Source organism: Triticum urartu, chromosome 7A (genome assembly GCF_056163025.1).
Source record: "Triticum urartu cultivar PI428250 chromosome 7A, HENAU_Tu73, whole genome shotgun sequence".
NCBI classification, from domain to species: domain Eukaryota; kingdom Viridiplantae; phylum Streptophyta; class Magnoliopsida; order Poales; family Poaceae; genus Triticum; species Triticum urartu.
Window position 1 is genome coordinate 119,717,649 of NC_141879.1, and position 17,246 is coordinate 119,734,894.

At 45.1% G+C, this 17,246-nt stretch overlaps 1 protein-coding gene across 1 annotated transcript; it reads right to left on the reverse strand.

Moving 5' to 3' along the window:
- Positions 1-3,016: 3,016 nt before the first annotated feature.
- LOC125520922 (protein GOS9) lies at positions 3,017-4,208 on the reverse strand. Its single transcript, XM_048685964.2, has 3 exons — positions 4,069-4,208; positions 3,727-3,957; positions 3,017-3,579 (listed from the first exon to the last, which is right to left on the reverse strand). Exons 1-3 carry the CDS (start codon positions 4,069-4,071, stop codon positions 3,304-3,306), a joined length of 510 nt encoding a protein of 169 aa, XP_048541921.1. The 5' UTR covers positions 4,072-4,208; the 3' UTR covers positions 3,017-3,303.
- Between the last annotated feature and the right edge of the window lie 13,038 nt (positions 4,209-17,246).

Below are 17,246 nucleotides of genomic sequence, written 5' to 3' on the forward strand. Positions count from 1 at the left end.
GTTTCTATAGAAGGTTTGTAAAAGACTTCTCTAAAATTTCTAGGCCTCTTACTAATTTTTTGCAAAAAGATATTCCATTTGTTTTTTATGATGATTGCGTAGAAGCCTTTGAAATACTTAAGAAAGTCTTAACCTATACACATATTGTTCAACCACCTGATTGAAATTTTCCTTTTGAAATTATATGTGATGCTAGTGATTATGTTGTTGGTGATGTCCTAGAACAAAGAGTTGATAAGAAATTGAATGTTATCCATTATGCTAGTAAAACTCTAGACTGTGCCTAAAGAAATTATGCTACTACCGAGAAATAACTTTTTAGTAGTTGTGTTTGCATGTGATAAATTCAGATCTTATATTGTTGATTCTAAAATAATTGTTCACACCGATCATGCTGCCATTAAATATCTTATGGAAAAGAAAGATGCTAAACCTAGGTTGATTAGGTGGGTTCTTTTGCTACAAGAATTTGACTTGCATATTATTGATAGAAAGAGAGCCAAGAATCCCGTAGCTGATAATTTGTCTCGAATGGAAAATGTTCTTGATGACCCACTGCCTATTGATGAAAGTTTTCCTGATGAAAAATTAGTTGTTATAAATGCTTCTCATAATACTCCTTGGTATGCAAACTATGTTAATTACATTGTTTCTAAATATATACCACCTAGTTTCACATACCAACAAGAGAAACAGTTCTTCTTTGATTTAAGACATTACTTTTGGGATGACCACATCTATATAAACAGATGATGTTATTATACGTTGTGTACCTGAGCATGAACAGGAACAAATCCTCCGAAAGTATCATTCCAAGGCATACGAAGGACACCGCGCTGGAGATAGAACTGCAATAAGGTATTGCAGTCTGGTTTTTATTGTCCTACTCTCTTCACGGATGCACGTAAGTTTGTCCTTTCTTGTGATGGATGTCAAAGAATTGATATTATACGTCAGGAAATGCCTATAAATTATTCACTTGTTATTGAACCATTTGATGTTTAGGGATTTGATTATATGGGACCTTTTATTTCTTCTAGTGGGTATAAACATATTCTAGTTGTTGTTGATTACGTTACTAACTGGATAGAAGCTATTCCAACTAGTAATGTTGATCATAACACATCTATTAAAATGCTTAAAGTTATTTTCCTGAGTTTTGGAGTTCCTGGATATTTAATGACTAATGATGGTTCACATTTTATTCATGGTGCTTCCTATAAACTCCTTGCTAAATATGATGTTGACCATATAATTGCATCTCCTTATCATCCTCAGTCTAGTGGTCAAGTTGAACTGAGACTGTTAATAGATCTAGAAAGAATTGGTCTAAGAAACTTGATGATGCATTATGGGCATACATAACTGCTTATAAAAGTCCTACGGGTCTGTCCCCTTATAAGATGGTCTATGGAAAAGCATGTCATTTACCTCTTGAGTTAGAACATAAAACATATTAGGCAATTAAAGAACTTAATTATGATTTCAAACTTGCCGGTGAAAAAAGGTTATTTGATATTAGTTCTTTAGATGAATGGAGGACAGAAGTTTATGAAAATGCCAAGTTATTTGTTAAAAGATGGCATGATAAAAGAATTCAAAAATAGGAATTTAAAGTAGGTGATCAAGTTTTATTATTCAACTCTCATTTAAGATTCTTTGCAAGAAGGTTTCTCTCTAAATGGGAAAGGCTATACATCATCGAAGAAGTTTACCGCTCCGGAGCTATCAAGATAAACAACACCGAAGGCACTAATCCGAGGGTGGTTAATGGGCAAATAATTAAGCATTACATCTCAGGTACACCCATTAATGTTGAAACCAATATTATTCAAACCATGACACTGGAAGAGCACAGAGGCAACTTTTCGGAACGCTCTAAAACTCTGGAAAGGAGTAGGTATGTGGTACGATAAGTAAACTGACTCCAAAAGTTCCATAAAAGTATTTTTTGTTCGTTTCGAAATATATGAAAAATTATGAAAATAATAAATTATAATGTGTGAGGTCGTCATATTTTCATATGCAAACACTATTTACTGATGTGTGTTTATCTATCAGTGTTATATTTGCAATTCAAATAGTCAAGTTCTTGTAGAAAAATAAGTGAGAGAGGACCCTACTGCCAAGAACCATGACCTTAGGATCTCACACCTTAACGCCAGGTTCCCTGGTGGTAGGCTGTGAGAACCTACCACACAAAATCCTCCATTTTCAGTGCATAATGCTGCCGCGCCTGACACACCTTACCGCCGGTGGGTGTGGCGGTAGGGTATGAAAACCTGTCGCAGAAATAGTCCAGTTTTCTGTCACAGAAAGCTTGCGCCCACGCAGGCCGGGCACACCCTACCGCCACCTCCCGCAGCAGTAGCTTTAGCTACCCTACCGCCGTCTACCCCGGCGGTAGTGCGGTTAGGACACGTCAGACCAGAAACAGCTGGTTGACAGGGGCTGCCATCAACTTACCGTCAGGGGGCATGGCGGTATCATATTCAACCCTACTACCGTGGGTCCCGGCGATAGGAGAAGGGTCAAATCCAAAAAAAAAATCAAACTAGGGTCCTGCAAAACTACACAACAAGGGTCAAAACAGGAAATTTTGCCACCACTCGGACAGATCTCTCTGCCCGTCACGTTTGGAGGACCGGAGAAGAACTGCAAGGAGTTTGTTACTTTTCAGGTGGCTAGTTGTGACCCGGCTTACCACACCATCTTTGGCAGGCCAGCTCCCGTAAACAGAGAGCCCGGGAAACAGAGAGCCTTGAGCTCGCTGAACTCGGCACTTGACAGATCTGTACGGCGGCAGCGGAGCTTGAGGACCAAGAAAGCAATTAATTTCGCTATGCAGCCGGACCCTGCTACCAGGAAGATTCAGCTTGATCCGACCGATCCCACGAACACGGCGGTCATCGGGGCTAACCTAGATGAGAAACAGAGCTTTGGTATGCCAAAGCTACGGTTTCAACTAAGCATGCGCAGGAAAAATCTTCTTCAAGCGCGCACACACACACGAAGGTGAAATTCATTTGATACTAGAACTCTGTTTCTTTTCATGATCGGTGTCCAAAATATTGAACATACAGCCTTTTATTCTCTCGAACTTCATATGTCATGTAATTCAAATTCGCAAAATATTCAAACGGCCATGGCCAGATACCCTATTTGTTGAAGCAACTAGTACTCCCTCTGTCTCAAAATATAAGATGTTTTCTGATCCGATTTAGATGCTGAACAATGGATGGGATCAATGAACATGGGAACTCGAGATGCGAGACTGATCTCTGGGACATGGGTAGTTGAAAATCAGACATGGACAGCGTCCTCGGCTTGTTCGGCCGTGACATAGAAGCCAATGGCGTGGAGGTAGTCTCCGGCACGGCCGAACATGCCGACGATGCTGCCATTGTTGAGCACGGGCAGGCTGTAGTGCGTGCTGTCCACCCCGTAGCCGAACGGGCCGTAGGTGGCCTGGTTGGTCACAAACTTGAGTGAGGTGATGCAGTGCTCGATTTCCTTGAGCTTGAACGGGCCCACCGACCAGTCCACTTGAGTTATGTACTCCGAGGGCCCCAGGGTGATCTGTACATACGTGTAAGGAACCGATATTATACATATACAAGTCTTGTTTCTTCTTAACTGATGTTTTTTTTTTGCAAAGACTAGCGCTCTGCAGGCTTTTCCGTCTTGTGGGTATGCACATGCCAAAGAAATGTCTGGATCACTCACCGTGTCTGGCACACCCTTTTCCCCTCCGGCGCCGCCCCAGGGCCCGGCGGTGTGCAGCCGCTTGTCCTTGTCCCTGTAGGTGAAGCCGACGGAGTCGAGGACCTTGCCCCAGCGGATGGTGATGCTCTCCAGCCGCTGCGGCGCCACCGTGATGTCGTGGGCGACCCCGTCGTCGCCGCCCCACGCCCCCAGCTTTACCACCGGGCTCGGGCTCGGGCTCGGGCTCTGGCTCTGCACGCACACACAAAACAACCAGCCGCCATGAGTCCTCCTGTGAAGATAGATAGCACAGCATGGAGCTCAGCTCTTGCATGGGAGAGAGTAGCTAGGACTAGGACAGACCATTTCGCTAGCTCTCGCGCGGCCGCACAACGAAGCACCAATAGAGAGTTGAGCTGATCAGGCAGGCACTCAAACGAATTTTATATGCAGCAAAACACGGGAGAGTAGTAGTTGGTTTGGCCGGATGCGCAACCTCCACGCCTCCTCCAACTCATACCTGCACGTGTATCCTCCTCGTGGCTACTTCGATTTATGAGGATTTAGTGTGGCGTTTAATTTGTTGGACAAATAAGAATTTGGTGCCGACTCTAACGTTTTTGTCACGTTGCTTAATTAACTAAGTACGTACTTGCCTCCAAAATGGTGGGGCCTAAATTTGAAACCACGCTACGTAGCTACTGCCGGGCCTTACCTTCATGTGACACCGAAAAACCTTTCGTTTCGAGATATTTGTCTGGTATTTTTATTTATGTATTTCCTGGTGAAGACTTCCATGAAACTGTGGCCTGTTTCCGGCAGGCACACTCATTTGACCTACCGCCGCCCCTTAAGAGCATCTCCAGCCGCGTCCCCAACAGGCCCTCTTCAGGCGTTTTTGCCGCGCCGGCGTCGAAAAATCTGCTCAGTCGTGCCCCCAGGACGCCGAAAAACGCCGACCCGGGCCTTTTTTCGCCCGGCGGTCACAGGTCGAACCCGGCGCACTGGGGGCGGTTGGGGGCTCCGGCGCAAGGGAAAAGCGCGGCTGGCCCACGCCGTCAGGGAAAAATTCAAGGTTTTCTTCCCCGACTCGCCTCCCACCCCCCAGGCCCTCGGCCGCCAGTAGCTATATCCCGACGCCGCCCGCCGTCTTTCACCACTAGATAGCCATTCCACGCCGGAAAAATAGCAGAGCTTCACCGCGGCAGCCCCTCCAACAGCAGCTGGGCGTTTCCGGCCGCGGAGGGGCAGTTTAGCGGCGGGGACACGCCCACCGGGCGCAAGGTGTTCGGCGATTTGCCTGACTCGGCGATGGACTCGGATGACGAGGAAGCGTTCACCGCGCTGCTGGAGGAGGAATCCGAGGCCGACGTCTAGGAAGAAGAGCATCTCATGGTGCTCGCCGCCCTCGCCCAGCTGCTGGCGAGCAATGAAAAGCCGCGGCGAGGTGGCTCGGCGCCGGGGCGGGTGAAAGCAAAGAACTGGCATCGTCTCGAAGGCTACTGCATGCTCTACTCTGACTACTTCGCCGATGCTCCACTTCACGGCGAGAAAACATTTCGGCGCCGTTATCGGATGAGTCGAAAGCTCTTCCTCGGGATTGTGAATTCCATCCGGGAGTTCGACAACTACTTCAAGTGCAAGATGGATTGCACCGGCACCCTTGGATTCACCTCCATCCAGAAGTGCACGACAGCGATGAGGATGCTTGCATACGGAGCTTCCGGTGATTCACTCGACGACTATGGGCGCATGGCCGAGTCCACCAGCATAGAGTGTTTCTACAAGTTCTGTCGGGCAGTGGTGGCAGTGGTTGGACCGCAATACTTGAGAACACCCAATGCGGAAGACACTGCTCGGATCCTAGCACAGAATGCTGCAAGAGGATTTCCTGGGATGCTTGGAAGCATCGACTGCATGCATTGGAAATGGAAGAATTGCCCATTTGCTTGGCAGGGGGTGTACAAAGGCGCCAAAGGCGGTTGCAGTGTGGTACTTGAGGCGGTGGCCACACAGGACCTCTGGATTTGGCACTCCTTCTTTGGTATGTCAGGAACTCACAATGACATCAACGTGCTGCAGTGCTCTCCTGTCTTTGCCAAGCTTGTTGAAGGTCATTCTGTTGGAAATATGCCAATAATAAATTGGTTATTATTATATTTCCTTGTTCATGATAATCATTTATTATCCATGCTAGAATTGTATTGATAGGAAACTCAGATACATGTGTGGATACATAGACAACACCATGTCCCTAGTAAGCCTCTAGTTGACTAGCTCGTTGATCAATAGATGGTTACGGTTTCCTGACCATGGACATTGGATGTCGTTGATAACGGGATCACATCATTAGGAGAATGATGTGATGGACAAGACCCAATCCTAAGCCTAGCACAAAGATCGTGTAGTTCGTATGCTAAAGCTTTTCTAATGTCAAGTATCATTTCCTTAGACCATGAGATTGTGCAACTCCCGGATACCGTAGGAATGCTTTGGGTGTACCAAACGTCACAACGTAACTAGGTGGCTATAAAGGTTCACTACAGGTATCTCCGAAAGTGTCTGTTGGGTTGGCACGAATCGAGACTGGGATTTGTCACTCCGTGTAAACGGAGAGGTATCTCTGGGCCCACTCGGTAGGACATCATCATAATGTGCACAATGTGACCAAGGAGTTGATCACGGGATGATGTGTTACGAAACGAGTAAAGAGACTTGCCGGTAATGAGATTGAACAAGGTATCGGGATACTGACGATCGAATCTCGGGCAAGTATCGTACCGCTAGACAAAGGGAATTGTATACGGGATTGATTAAGTCCTTAACATCGTGGTTCATCCGATGAGATCATCGTGGAACATGTGGGAGCCAACATGGGTATCTAGATCCCGCTGTTGGTTATTGACCGGAGAGTTGTCTCGGTCATGTCTGCATGGTTCCCGAACCCGTAGGGTCTACACACTTAAGGTTCGATGACGCTAGGGTTATAGGGAATAGATATACGTGGTTACCGAATATTGTTCGGAGTCCCGGATGAGATCCCGGACATCACGAGGAGTTCCGGAATGGTCCGGAGGTAAAGATTTATATATGGGAAGTCCTGTTTTGGTCACCGGAAAAGTTTCGGGTGCTATCGGTAACGTACCGGGACCACCGGGAAGGTCCCGGGGGTCCACCAGGTGGGGCTACCTACCCCAGAGGGCTGCGTGGGCCAAGTGTGAAGGGGGATCAGCCCCAGGTGGGCTGGTGCGCCCCCCCCCCCCACCAGGGCCCAAGGCGAAGAGAGAAGGGAAAAGGGGGAAACCCTAGGCTCAGATGGGCCTAAGGCCCACCTAGTGGTGCGCCCCCCCCCCTCTCTCCCCCCTTGGTCGCCCCCTAGATGGGATCTAGGGCTGGCCGCCACCCCTAGGGGTGGAAACCTAGGTGGGGGCGCAGCCCCTCCCTTTCCCCTATATATAGTGGGGGTTTTGGGCTGCCATACACACGAGAATATCTCCTTCTTGGCGCAGCCCTACCCCTCTCCCTCCTCGTCTCTTGCGGTGCTTGGCGAAGCCCTGCTGGAGTACCACGCTCCTCCACCACCACCACGCCGCCGTGCTGCTGTTGGATGGAGTCTTCCCCAACCTCTCCTTCTCCCCTTGTTGGATCAAGGCGTAGGAGACGTCACCGGGTTGTACGTGTGTTGAACACGGAGGTGCCATCCGTTCGGCACTAGGATCATCGGTGATTTGGATCACGACGAGTACGACTCCATCAACCCCGTTCACTTGAACGCTTCCGCTTAGCGATCTACAAGGGTATGTAGATGCACTCTCCTTCCCCTCGTTGCTAGATTACTCCATAGATTGATCTTGGTGATGCGTAGAAAATTTTGAATTTCTGCTATGATCCCCAATAGTGGCATCATGAGCTAGGTCTATGCGTAGTTTCTATGCACGAGTAGAACACAAGTTGTTGTGGGCGTCGATTTTGTCAATTTACTTGCCATTACTAGTCTTATCTTGATTCGGCGGCATCGTGGGATGAAGCGGCCCGGACCGACCTTACACGTACTCTTACGTGAGACTGGTTCCACCGACTGACATGCACTAGTTGCATAAGGTGGCTAGCGGGTGTGTGTCTCTCCCACTTTAGTCGGATCGGATTTGATGAAAAGGGTCCTTATGAAGGGTAAATAGAAATTGGCATATCACGTTGTGGTTTTCGCGTAGGTAAGAAACGTTCTTGCTAGAAACCTATAGCAGCCACGTAAAAACTTGCAACAATAATTAGAGGACGTCTAACTTGTTTTTGCAGCATATGCCTTGTGATGTGATATGGCCAAAAGGATGTGATGAATGATATATGTGATGTATGAGATTGATCATGTTCTTGTAATAGGAATCACGACTTGCATGTCGATGAGTATGACAACCGGCAGGAGCCATAAGAGTTGTCTTTATTTATTTATGACCTGCGTGTCAATATAAACGTCATGTAATTACTTTACTTTATTGCTAAAGCGTTAGCCATAGTAGTAGAAGTAATAGATGACAAGACAACTTCAAGAAGACACGATGATGGAGATCATGATGATGGAGATCATGGTGTCATGCCGGTGACAACGATGATCATGGAGCCCCAAAGATGGAGATCAAAAGGAGCAAAATGATATTGGCCATATCATGTCACTATTTGATTGCATGTGATGTTTATCATGTTTTACATCTTATTTGCTTAGAACGACGGTAGCTTAAATAAGATGATCCCTCACTAAAATTTCAAGATAAGTGTTCCCCCTAACTGTGCACCGTTGCGAAGGTTCGTCGTTTTGAAGCACCACGTGATGATCGGGTGTGATAGATTCTAATGTTCGAATACAGCGGGTGTAAGCCAGATTTACACAGCAAAAACACTTAGGTTGACTTGACGAGCCTAGCATGTACAGACATGGCCTCGGAACACGGAAGACCAAAAGGTCGAGCATGAGTCGTATAGAAGATACGATCAACATGAAGATGTTCACCGATGTTGACTAGTCCGTCTCACGTGATGATCGGACATGGCCTAGTTGACTCGGATCATGTTTCACTTAGATGACTAGAGGGATGTCTATCTGAGTGGGAGTTCATTAAATGAACTCAATTATCATGAACATAGTCTAAATTGTCTTTGCAAATATGTTGTAGATAAATAGCTCACGTTGTAGCTCCCTGTTTCAATACGTTCCTAGAGAAAGACCAAGTTGAAAGATATTGTAAGCAATGATGCGGACTAGGTCCGTAGTCCGAGGAGTGTCCTCACTGCTACACAGAAGGCTTACGTCTTTGATGCACCGCTCGATGTGTAAACCCCTACAACGTCGTCTGTGGATGTTGTGAACACCTGACAGACACATCCTGATGACTACTTGATAGTTTAGTGCACCATACGTTACGGCTTAGAATCGGGATTCCAATGACGCTTTGAACGCCACAGAACATATGAGATGTTCCAAGAGCTGAAATTGGGATTTCAGGCTCATGCCCGTGTTGAGAGGTGTGAGACCTCTGACAAGTTCTTTTGCCAACAAGATGGAGGAGAATAGCTCAGCTAGTGAGCATGTGCTCAGAATGTCTGGGTGCTACAATCACTTAAATCAAGTGGGAGTTAAACTTCCAGATAAGATAGTGATTGATAGAGTTCTATAGCCACTATCACTAAGCTACTAGATCTTCGTGATGAACTATGACATGCAAGGGATGGAGTTGATCCCGGAGCTGTTCGCGGTGCTTAAGACCGCAAAAGGTAGAAATCAAGAAGGAGCATCAAGTGTTGATGGTTTAATAAGACCACTGGTTTCAAGAAGGGCAAGGACTAGAAGGGAAACTTCATGGATGGCAAACCAGTTGCCGCTCCAGTAAAGGAACCCAAGGTTGAACCCAAACCCGAGACTAAGTGCTTCTATTGTAAAGGGGATGGTCATTGGTAGCGGAATTACCCCAAATGCATGGTAGATAAGAAGGCTGGCAACTTCAACAAAGTATATACGTGTTATTAATGTGTACCTCGCTAGTACTCCTGGTAGCACCTGGGTATTGGATACCGGTTCAGTTACTATTATTGGTGACTTGAAGCAAAAGCCATGGACTAAACAGAGACTGGCTGAGGGCGAGGTGACGATGTGTGTTGGAAGTGTTTCCAAAGTTGATGAGATCACCATCGCACGCTCCATCTGCCTTCGGGATTAGTATTGAACCTAGATAAATGTTATCAGGTGTCTACGTTGAGCATGAATATGTTCATTGCAATACGGTCATTCATTTAAGTTAGAGAATAATGGTTATTCTTTTTACATGAATGATACCTTTCATGGTCATGCACCCTATGTGAATGGTTCATTGAATCTCGGTCGTGGTAATACACATGTTCACGCCAAAAGATGTAGAGTTAATAATGATAGTACCACTTTCTCGTGGCACTGCCGCTTAGGTCATATTGGCGTAAGATGCATGAAGAAACTCCATGTCGATGGATGTTTGGAGTCACTTGATTTTGAATCACTTGACACATGCGAGCCATGCCTCATGGGCAGGATGACTAAGACCCCGTTTTCAGGTACAATGAAACGGGCAAGTGACTTGTTGGAAATCATACATGCTGATGCGTGTGATCCAATGAGAATTGAAGTGTGCAGTGGATATCGCTATTTTCTCATCTTCACTGACGATTTGAGTAGATATAGGTATATTTACTTAATGAAGCACAAGTCTGAAACGTTTGAAAAGTTCAAGCGATTTCAAAGTGAAGTTAAGAATCATCATAACAAAAAGATCATGTTCCTACGATCTGATCAAAAGGGGATTTTCTGAGTTATGAGTTTGGCAATCACTTAAGACATTGTGGAATTGTTTCACAGTTGAAGCCACCTGGAACACCACAGAGTAATGGTGTGTCCGGACGTCGTAATCGAACCTTATGAGATATGGTGCGATCTATGATGTCTCTTACCGATCTACCGTTTTCATTTTGAGGTTATGCGTTAGAGACAGCTGCATTCACTTTAGATAGGACACCATCTAAGTCCGTTGAGACGACATCGTATGAACATTGGTTTGGCAAGAAACCAAAGTTGTCGTTTCTTAATGTTTAGGGCTGCGATGCTTAAGGCTTCAGCCAAAGAAGCTCGAACCCAAAGCGGACAAACACATCTTCATAGGATACCCAAAGGTGACAGTCGGGTATACCTTCTATCTCAGATCCGAGGGCAAATTGTTTGTCGCTAAGAACGGATCCTTTCTCTATAAGGAGTTTCTCTCGAAAGAATTGAGTGGGAGGAAGATAGAACTTGATAGGTTGTCGAACCTTTACTTCAACCAGAGAGTGATGCAACACGGAAAGATGTTTTCTGTGGCGCCTACATCTGTTGAATAGGAAGTTAATGATAGTGATCATGAAGCTTCGGATCAAGTTGCTATCGAACCTCGTAGGTCGACGGGGATATGTACTACTCCTGAGTGGTACGGTAATCCTGTCTTAGATATCATGTTGTTAGACAACAATGAACCTACGAGCTATGGAGAAGCGATGGTGGGCCCGTATTCCGACAAATGGTTAGAAGCCATGAAATCCGAGACAGGATCCATGTATCAAAACAAAGAATGGACTTTGGTGGACTTGCACGTTGATCGGCAAGCCATTGAGATAAATGGATCTTTAAGAAGAAGACGGATGTGGGCGGTAATGTTACCGTCTATGAAGCTCGACTTGTGGGAAAGAGTCTTTTCACAAGTTCAAGGAGTTGACTACGATGAGAATTTCTCACCCGTAGTGATGCTTAAGTCCGTCGGAATCATGTTAGCATTAGCTGTATTTTTTGATTATGAAATCTTACAGATGGATGTCAAAACAAGTTTTCTTACCAATTTTCGTAAGAAAAGTTGTATGTGATACAATAAAAGGTTTTGACGATCCTAAGGATGCTAAAAGGTATGCTGGCTCCAGCAATCCTTCTATAGACTAGAGGAAGCATCTCGGAATCGGAATATATGTTTTGATGGAGTGATCAAAGCTTTTAGGTTTATACAATGTTTGCTAGAAACTTGTATTTACAAGAAAGTGAGTGGGAGCACTACAACATTTCTGATAAGTATATGTGGATGACATATTGCTGATTCGAAATAATGTAGAATTTCTGGAAAGCATAAATGGTTGTTTGAAGAGTGTTTTTCAAAGGAAGACCTGGATAAAGCTGCTTACATATTGGGCATCAAGATCTATAGATAGATCAAGACGCCTGATGATACTTTCAAAGAACGCACACCTTGACATGTTTTTGAAGGAGTTCAAAATAGATCAGTCAAAGAAGGGGTTCTTGAAGGAAATATGCCCTAGAGGCAATAATAATGTTATTATTTTATTTCCTTATATCATGATAAAAGTTTATTATTCATGCTAGAATTGTATTATCCGGAAACATAATACTTGTGTGAATACATAGACAAACCAAACGTCACTAGTATGCCTCTACTTGACTAGCTCGTTAATCGAAGATGGTTAAGTTTCCTAACCATAGACATGTGTTGTCATTTGATTAATGGGATCACATCATTAGGAGAATGATGTGATTGACATGACCCATTCAATTAGCTTATCACCCGATCGTTTAGTATGTTGCTATTGCTTTCTTCATGACTTATACATGTTCCTATGACTATGAGATTATGCAACTCCCGTTTGCCGGAGGAACACTTTGTGTGCTACCAAACTTCACAACGTAACTGGGTGATTATAAAGGAGCTCTACAGGTGTCTCCAAAGGTAAATGTTGGGTTGGCGTATTTCGAGATTAGGATTTGTCACTCCGATTGTCGAAGAGGTATCTCTGGGCCCTCTCGGTAATGCACATCACATAAGCCTTGCAAGCATTACAACTAATGAGTTAGTTGCAAGATGATGTATTACGAAACGAGTAGAGACTTGCCGGTAACGAGATTGAACTAGGTATTGAGATACCGACGGTCGAATCTCAGGCAAGTAACATACCGATGACAAAGGGAACAACGTATGTTGTTATGCGGTCTGACCGATAAAGATCTTCGTAGAATATGTGGGAGCCAATATGAGCATCCAGGTTCCGCTATTGGTTATTGACCGGAGACATGTCTCGGTCATGTCTACATTGTTCACGAACCCGTAGGGTCCGCACGCTTAAGGTTTTGATGACAGTTATATTATGAGTTTATGAGTTTTGATGTACCGAAGTTAGTTCGGAGTCCCAGATGTGATCACGGACATAACGAGGAGTCTCGAAATGGTCGAGACATAAAGATTGATATATTGGACGGCTATATTCGGACACCGGAAGTGTTCCGGGTGATTTTGGAGAAAACCGGAGAGCCGGAGGGTTACCGGAACCCTACCGGGAGTAGTAATGGGCCATATGGGCTTAGTGGAGAGAGAGAAGGGCACCAGGGTGGGCTGCGCGCCTCCTCCCCCCCTTGGTCCGAATTGGACTAGGAGAGGGGGGGCGGCGCCCCCCTTTCCTTCTCCCTCCCCACTTCTTTCCCCCTCCTAGTAGGAGTCCTACTCCTACTAGGAGGAGGACTCCTCCTGGCGCGCCTATAGGGGTCGGCCGGCCTCCTCCCCTTGCTCCTTTATATACGGGGGCAGGGGGCACCCCTAGACACACAAGTTGATCCACGTGATCATATTCTTAGCCGTGTGCGGTGCCCCCTTCCACCATAATCCTCGATAATATTGTAGCGGTGCTTAGGCGAAGCCCTGCGACGGTAGTACATCAAGATCGTCACCACGCCGTCGTGCTGACGGAACTCTTCCCCGACACTATGCTGGATCGGAGTCCGGGGATCGTCATCGAGCTGAACGTGTGCTAGAACTCGGAGGTGCCTTAGTTTCGGTGCTTGGTCGGTCGGGCCGTGAAGACGTACGACTACATCAACCGCGTTGTGCTAACGCTTCCGCTGTCGGTCTACAAGGGTACGTAGATCACACTCTCCCCTCGTTGCTATGCATCACCATGATCTTGCGTGTGCGTAGGAAATTTTTTAAAATTACTACGTTCCCCAACAGTGGTATCAGAGCCAGGTTTTATGTGTTGATGTTATATGCACGAGTAGAACACAAGTAAGTTGTGGGCGATATAAGTCATACTGCTTATCAGCATGTCATACTTTGGTTCGGCGGTATTGTTGGACGAAGCGGCCCGGACCAACATTACGCGTACGCTTACGCGAGACCGGTTCTCCCGACGTGCTTTGCACAAAGGTGGCTAGCGGGTGACAGTTTCTCCAACTTTAGTTGAACCGAGTGTGGCCATGCCCGGTCCTTGCGAAGGTTAAAACAGCACCAACTTGACAAACTATCGTTGTGGTTTTGATGCGTAGGTAAGATTGGTTCTTGCTTAAGCCCGTAGCAGCCACGTAAAACTTGCAACAACAAAGTAGAGGACGTCTAGCTTGTTTTTGCAGGGCATGTTGTGATGTGATATGGTCAAGACATTGTGCTGAATTTTATTGTATGAGATGATCATGTTTTGTAACCGAGTTATCGGCAACTGGCAGGAGCCATATGGTTGTCGCTTTATTGTATGCAATGCAATCGCGCTGTAATGCTTTACTTTATCACTAAGCGGTAGCGATAGTCGTGGAAGCATAAGATTGGCGAGACGACAACGATGCTACGATGGAGATCCAGGTGTCGCGCCGGTGGCGATGGTGATCATGACCGTACTTCGGAGATGGAGATCACAAGTACAAGATGATGATGGCCATATCATATCACTTATATTGATTGCATGTGATGTTTATCTTTTATGCATCTTATCTTGCTTTGATTGACGGTAGCATTTAAGATGATCTCTCACTAATTATCAAGAAGTGTTCTCCCTGAATATGCACCGTTGCGAAAGTTCTTCGTGTTGAGACACCACGTGATGATCGGGTGTGATAGGCTCTACGTTCAAATACAACGGGTGCAAAACAGTTGCACACGCGGAATACTCAGGTTATACTTGACGAGCCAAGCATATACAGATATAGCCTCGGAACATGAAGACTGAAAGGTCGAGCGTGAATCATATAGTAGATATGATCAACATAGTGATGTTCACCAATGAAACTACTCCATCTCACGTGATGATCGGACATGGTTTAGTTGATTTGGATCACGTAATCACTTAGAGGATTAGAGGGATGTCTATCTAAGTGGGAGTTCTTAAGTAATATGATTAATTGAACCTAAATTTATCATGAACTTGGTACCTGATAGTATCTTGCTTGTTATGTTTGATTGTAGATAGATGGCCCGTGCTGTTGTTCCGTTGAATTTTAATGTGTTCCTTGAGAAAGCAAAGTTGAAAGATGATGGTAGCAATTACACGAACTGGGTCCGTAACTTGAGGATTATCCTCAGTGCTGCACAGAAGAATTACGTCCTGGAAGCACCGCTGGGTGCCAGGCCTGCTGCTGGAGCAACACCAGATGTTATGAACGTCTGGCAGAGCAAAGCTGATGACTACTCGATAGTTCAGTGTGCCATGCTTTACGGCTTAGAATCGGGACTTCAACGACGTTTTGAACGTCATGGAGCATATGAGATGTTCCAGGAGTTGAAGTTAATATTTCAAGCAAATGCCCGGATTGAGAGATATGAAGTCTCCAATAAGTTCTATAGCTGCAAGATGGAGGAGAACAGTTCTGTCAGTGAGCATATACTCAAAATGTCTGGGTATAATAATCACTTGATTCAATTGGGAGTTAATCTTCCAGATGATTGCATCATTGACAGAATTCTCCAACCACTGCCACCAAGCTACAAGAGCTTCGTGATGAACTATAATATGCAAGGGATGAATAAGACTATTCCCAAGCTCTTCGCAATGCTGAAAGCTGCGGAGGTAGAAATCAAGAAGGAGCACCAAGTGTTGATGGTCAATAAGACCACTAGTTTCAAGAAAAAGGGCAAAAGGAAGAAGAAGGGGAACTTCAAAAAGAACAGCAAGCAAGTTGCTGCTCAAGAGAAGAAACCCAAACCTGGACCTAAGCCTGAAACTGAGTGCTTCTACTGCAAGCAGACTGGTCACTGGAAGCGGAACTGCCCCAAGTATTTGGCGGATAAGAAGGATGGCAAGGTGAACAAAGGTATATGTGATATACATGTTATTGATGTGTACCTTACTAATGCTCACAGTAGCACCTGGGTATTTGATACTGGTTCTGTTGCTAATATTTGCAACTCGAAACAGGGACTACGGATTAAGCGAAGATTGGCTAAGGACGAGGTGACGATGCGCGTGGGAAATGGTTTCAAAGTTGATGTGATCGCGGTCGGCATGCTACCTCTACATCTACCTTCGGGATTAGAATTAGACCTAAATAATTGTTATTTGGTGCCAACGTTAAGCATGAACATTATATCTGGATCTTGTTTGATGCGAGACGGTTATTCATTTAAATCAGAGAATAATGGTTGTTCTATTTATATGAGTAATATCTTTTATGGTCATGCACCCTTAAAGAGTGGTCTATTCTTATTAAATCTCGATAGTAGTGACACACATATTCATAATGTTGAAGCCAAAAGATGCAGAGTTGATAATGATAGTGCAACTTATTTGTGGCACTGCCGTTTGGGTCATATCGGTGTAAAGCGCATGAAGAAACTCCATACTGATGGGCTTTTGGAACCACTTGATTATGAATCACTTGGTACTTGCGAACCATGCCTTATGGGTAAGATGACAAAAACACCGTTCTCCGGTACTATGGAGAGAGCAACAGATTTGTTGGAAATCATACATACAGATGTATGTGGTCCAATGAATATTGAGGCTCGTGGCGGATATCGTTATTTTCTCACCTTCACAGATGACTTAAGCAGATATGGGTATATCTACTTAATGAAACATAGGTCTGAAACATTTGAAAAGTTCAAAGAATTTCAGAGTTAAGTTGAAAATCATCGTAACAAGAAAATAAAATTCCTGCGATCTGATCGAGGAGGAGAATATTTGAGTTACGAGTTTGGTGTACATTTAAAACAATGCGGAATAGTTTCGCAACTCACGCCACCCGGAACACCACAGCGTAATGGTGTGTCCGAACGTCGTAATCGCACTTTACTAGATATGGTGCGATCTATGATGCCTCTTACTGATTTACCGCTATCGTTTTGAGGTTATGCTCTAGAGATAGCCGCATTCACATTAAATAGGGCACCATCAAAATCCGTTGAGACGATGCCTTATGAACTGTGGTTTGGCAAGAAACCAAAGTTGTCGTTTCTGAAAGTTTGGGGCTGCGATGCTTATGTGAAAAAACTTCAACCTGATAAGCTCGAACCCAAATCGGAGAAATGTGTCTTCATAGGATATCCAAAGGAAACTATTGGATACACCTTCTATCACAGATCCGAAGGAAAAACCTTTGTTGCTAAATTCGGAAACTTTCTAGAGAAGGAGTTTCTCTCGAAAGAAGTGAGTGGGAGGAAAGTAGAACTTGACGAGGTAACTGTACCTGCTCCCTTATTGGAAAGTAGTACATCACAGAAACCAGTTTCTGTGAC

What these genes read in the sequence shown, in the direction of transcription:
- LOC125520922 (XM_048685964.2), bottom strand. An exon ending in AAAAGGGTGTGCCAGACACG is followed by an intron (nt 3,580 to 3,726) that starts GTGAGTGATCCA and finishes ACGTATGTACAG; the next exon opens with ATCACCCTGGGGCCCTCGGA.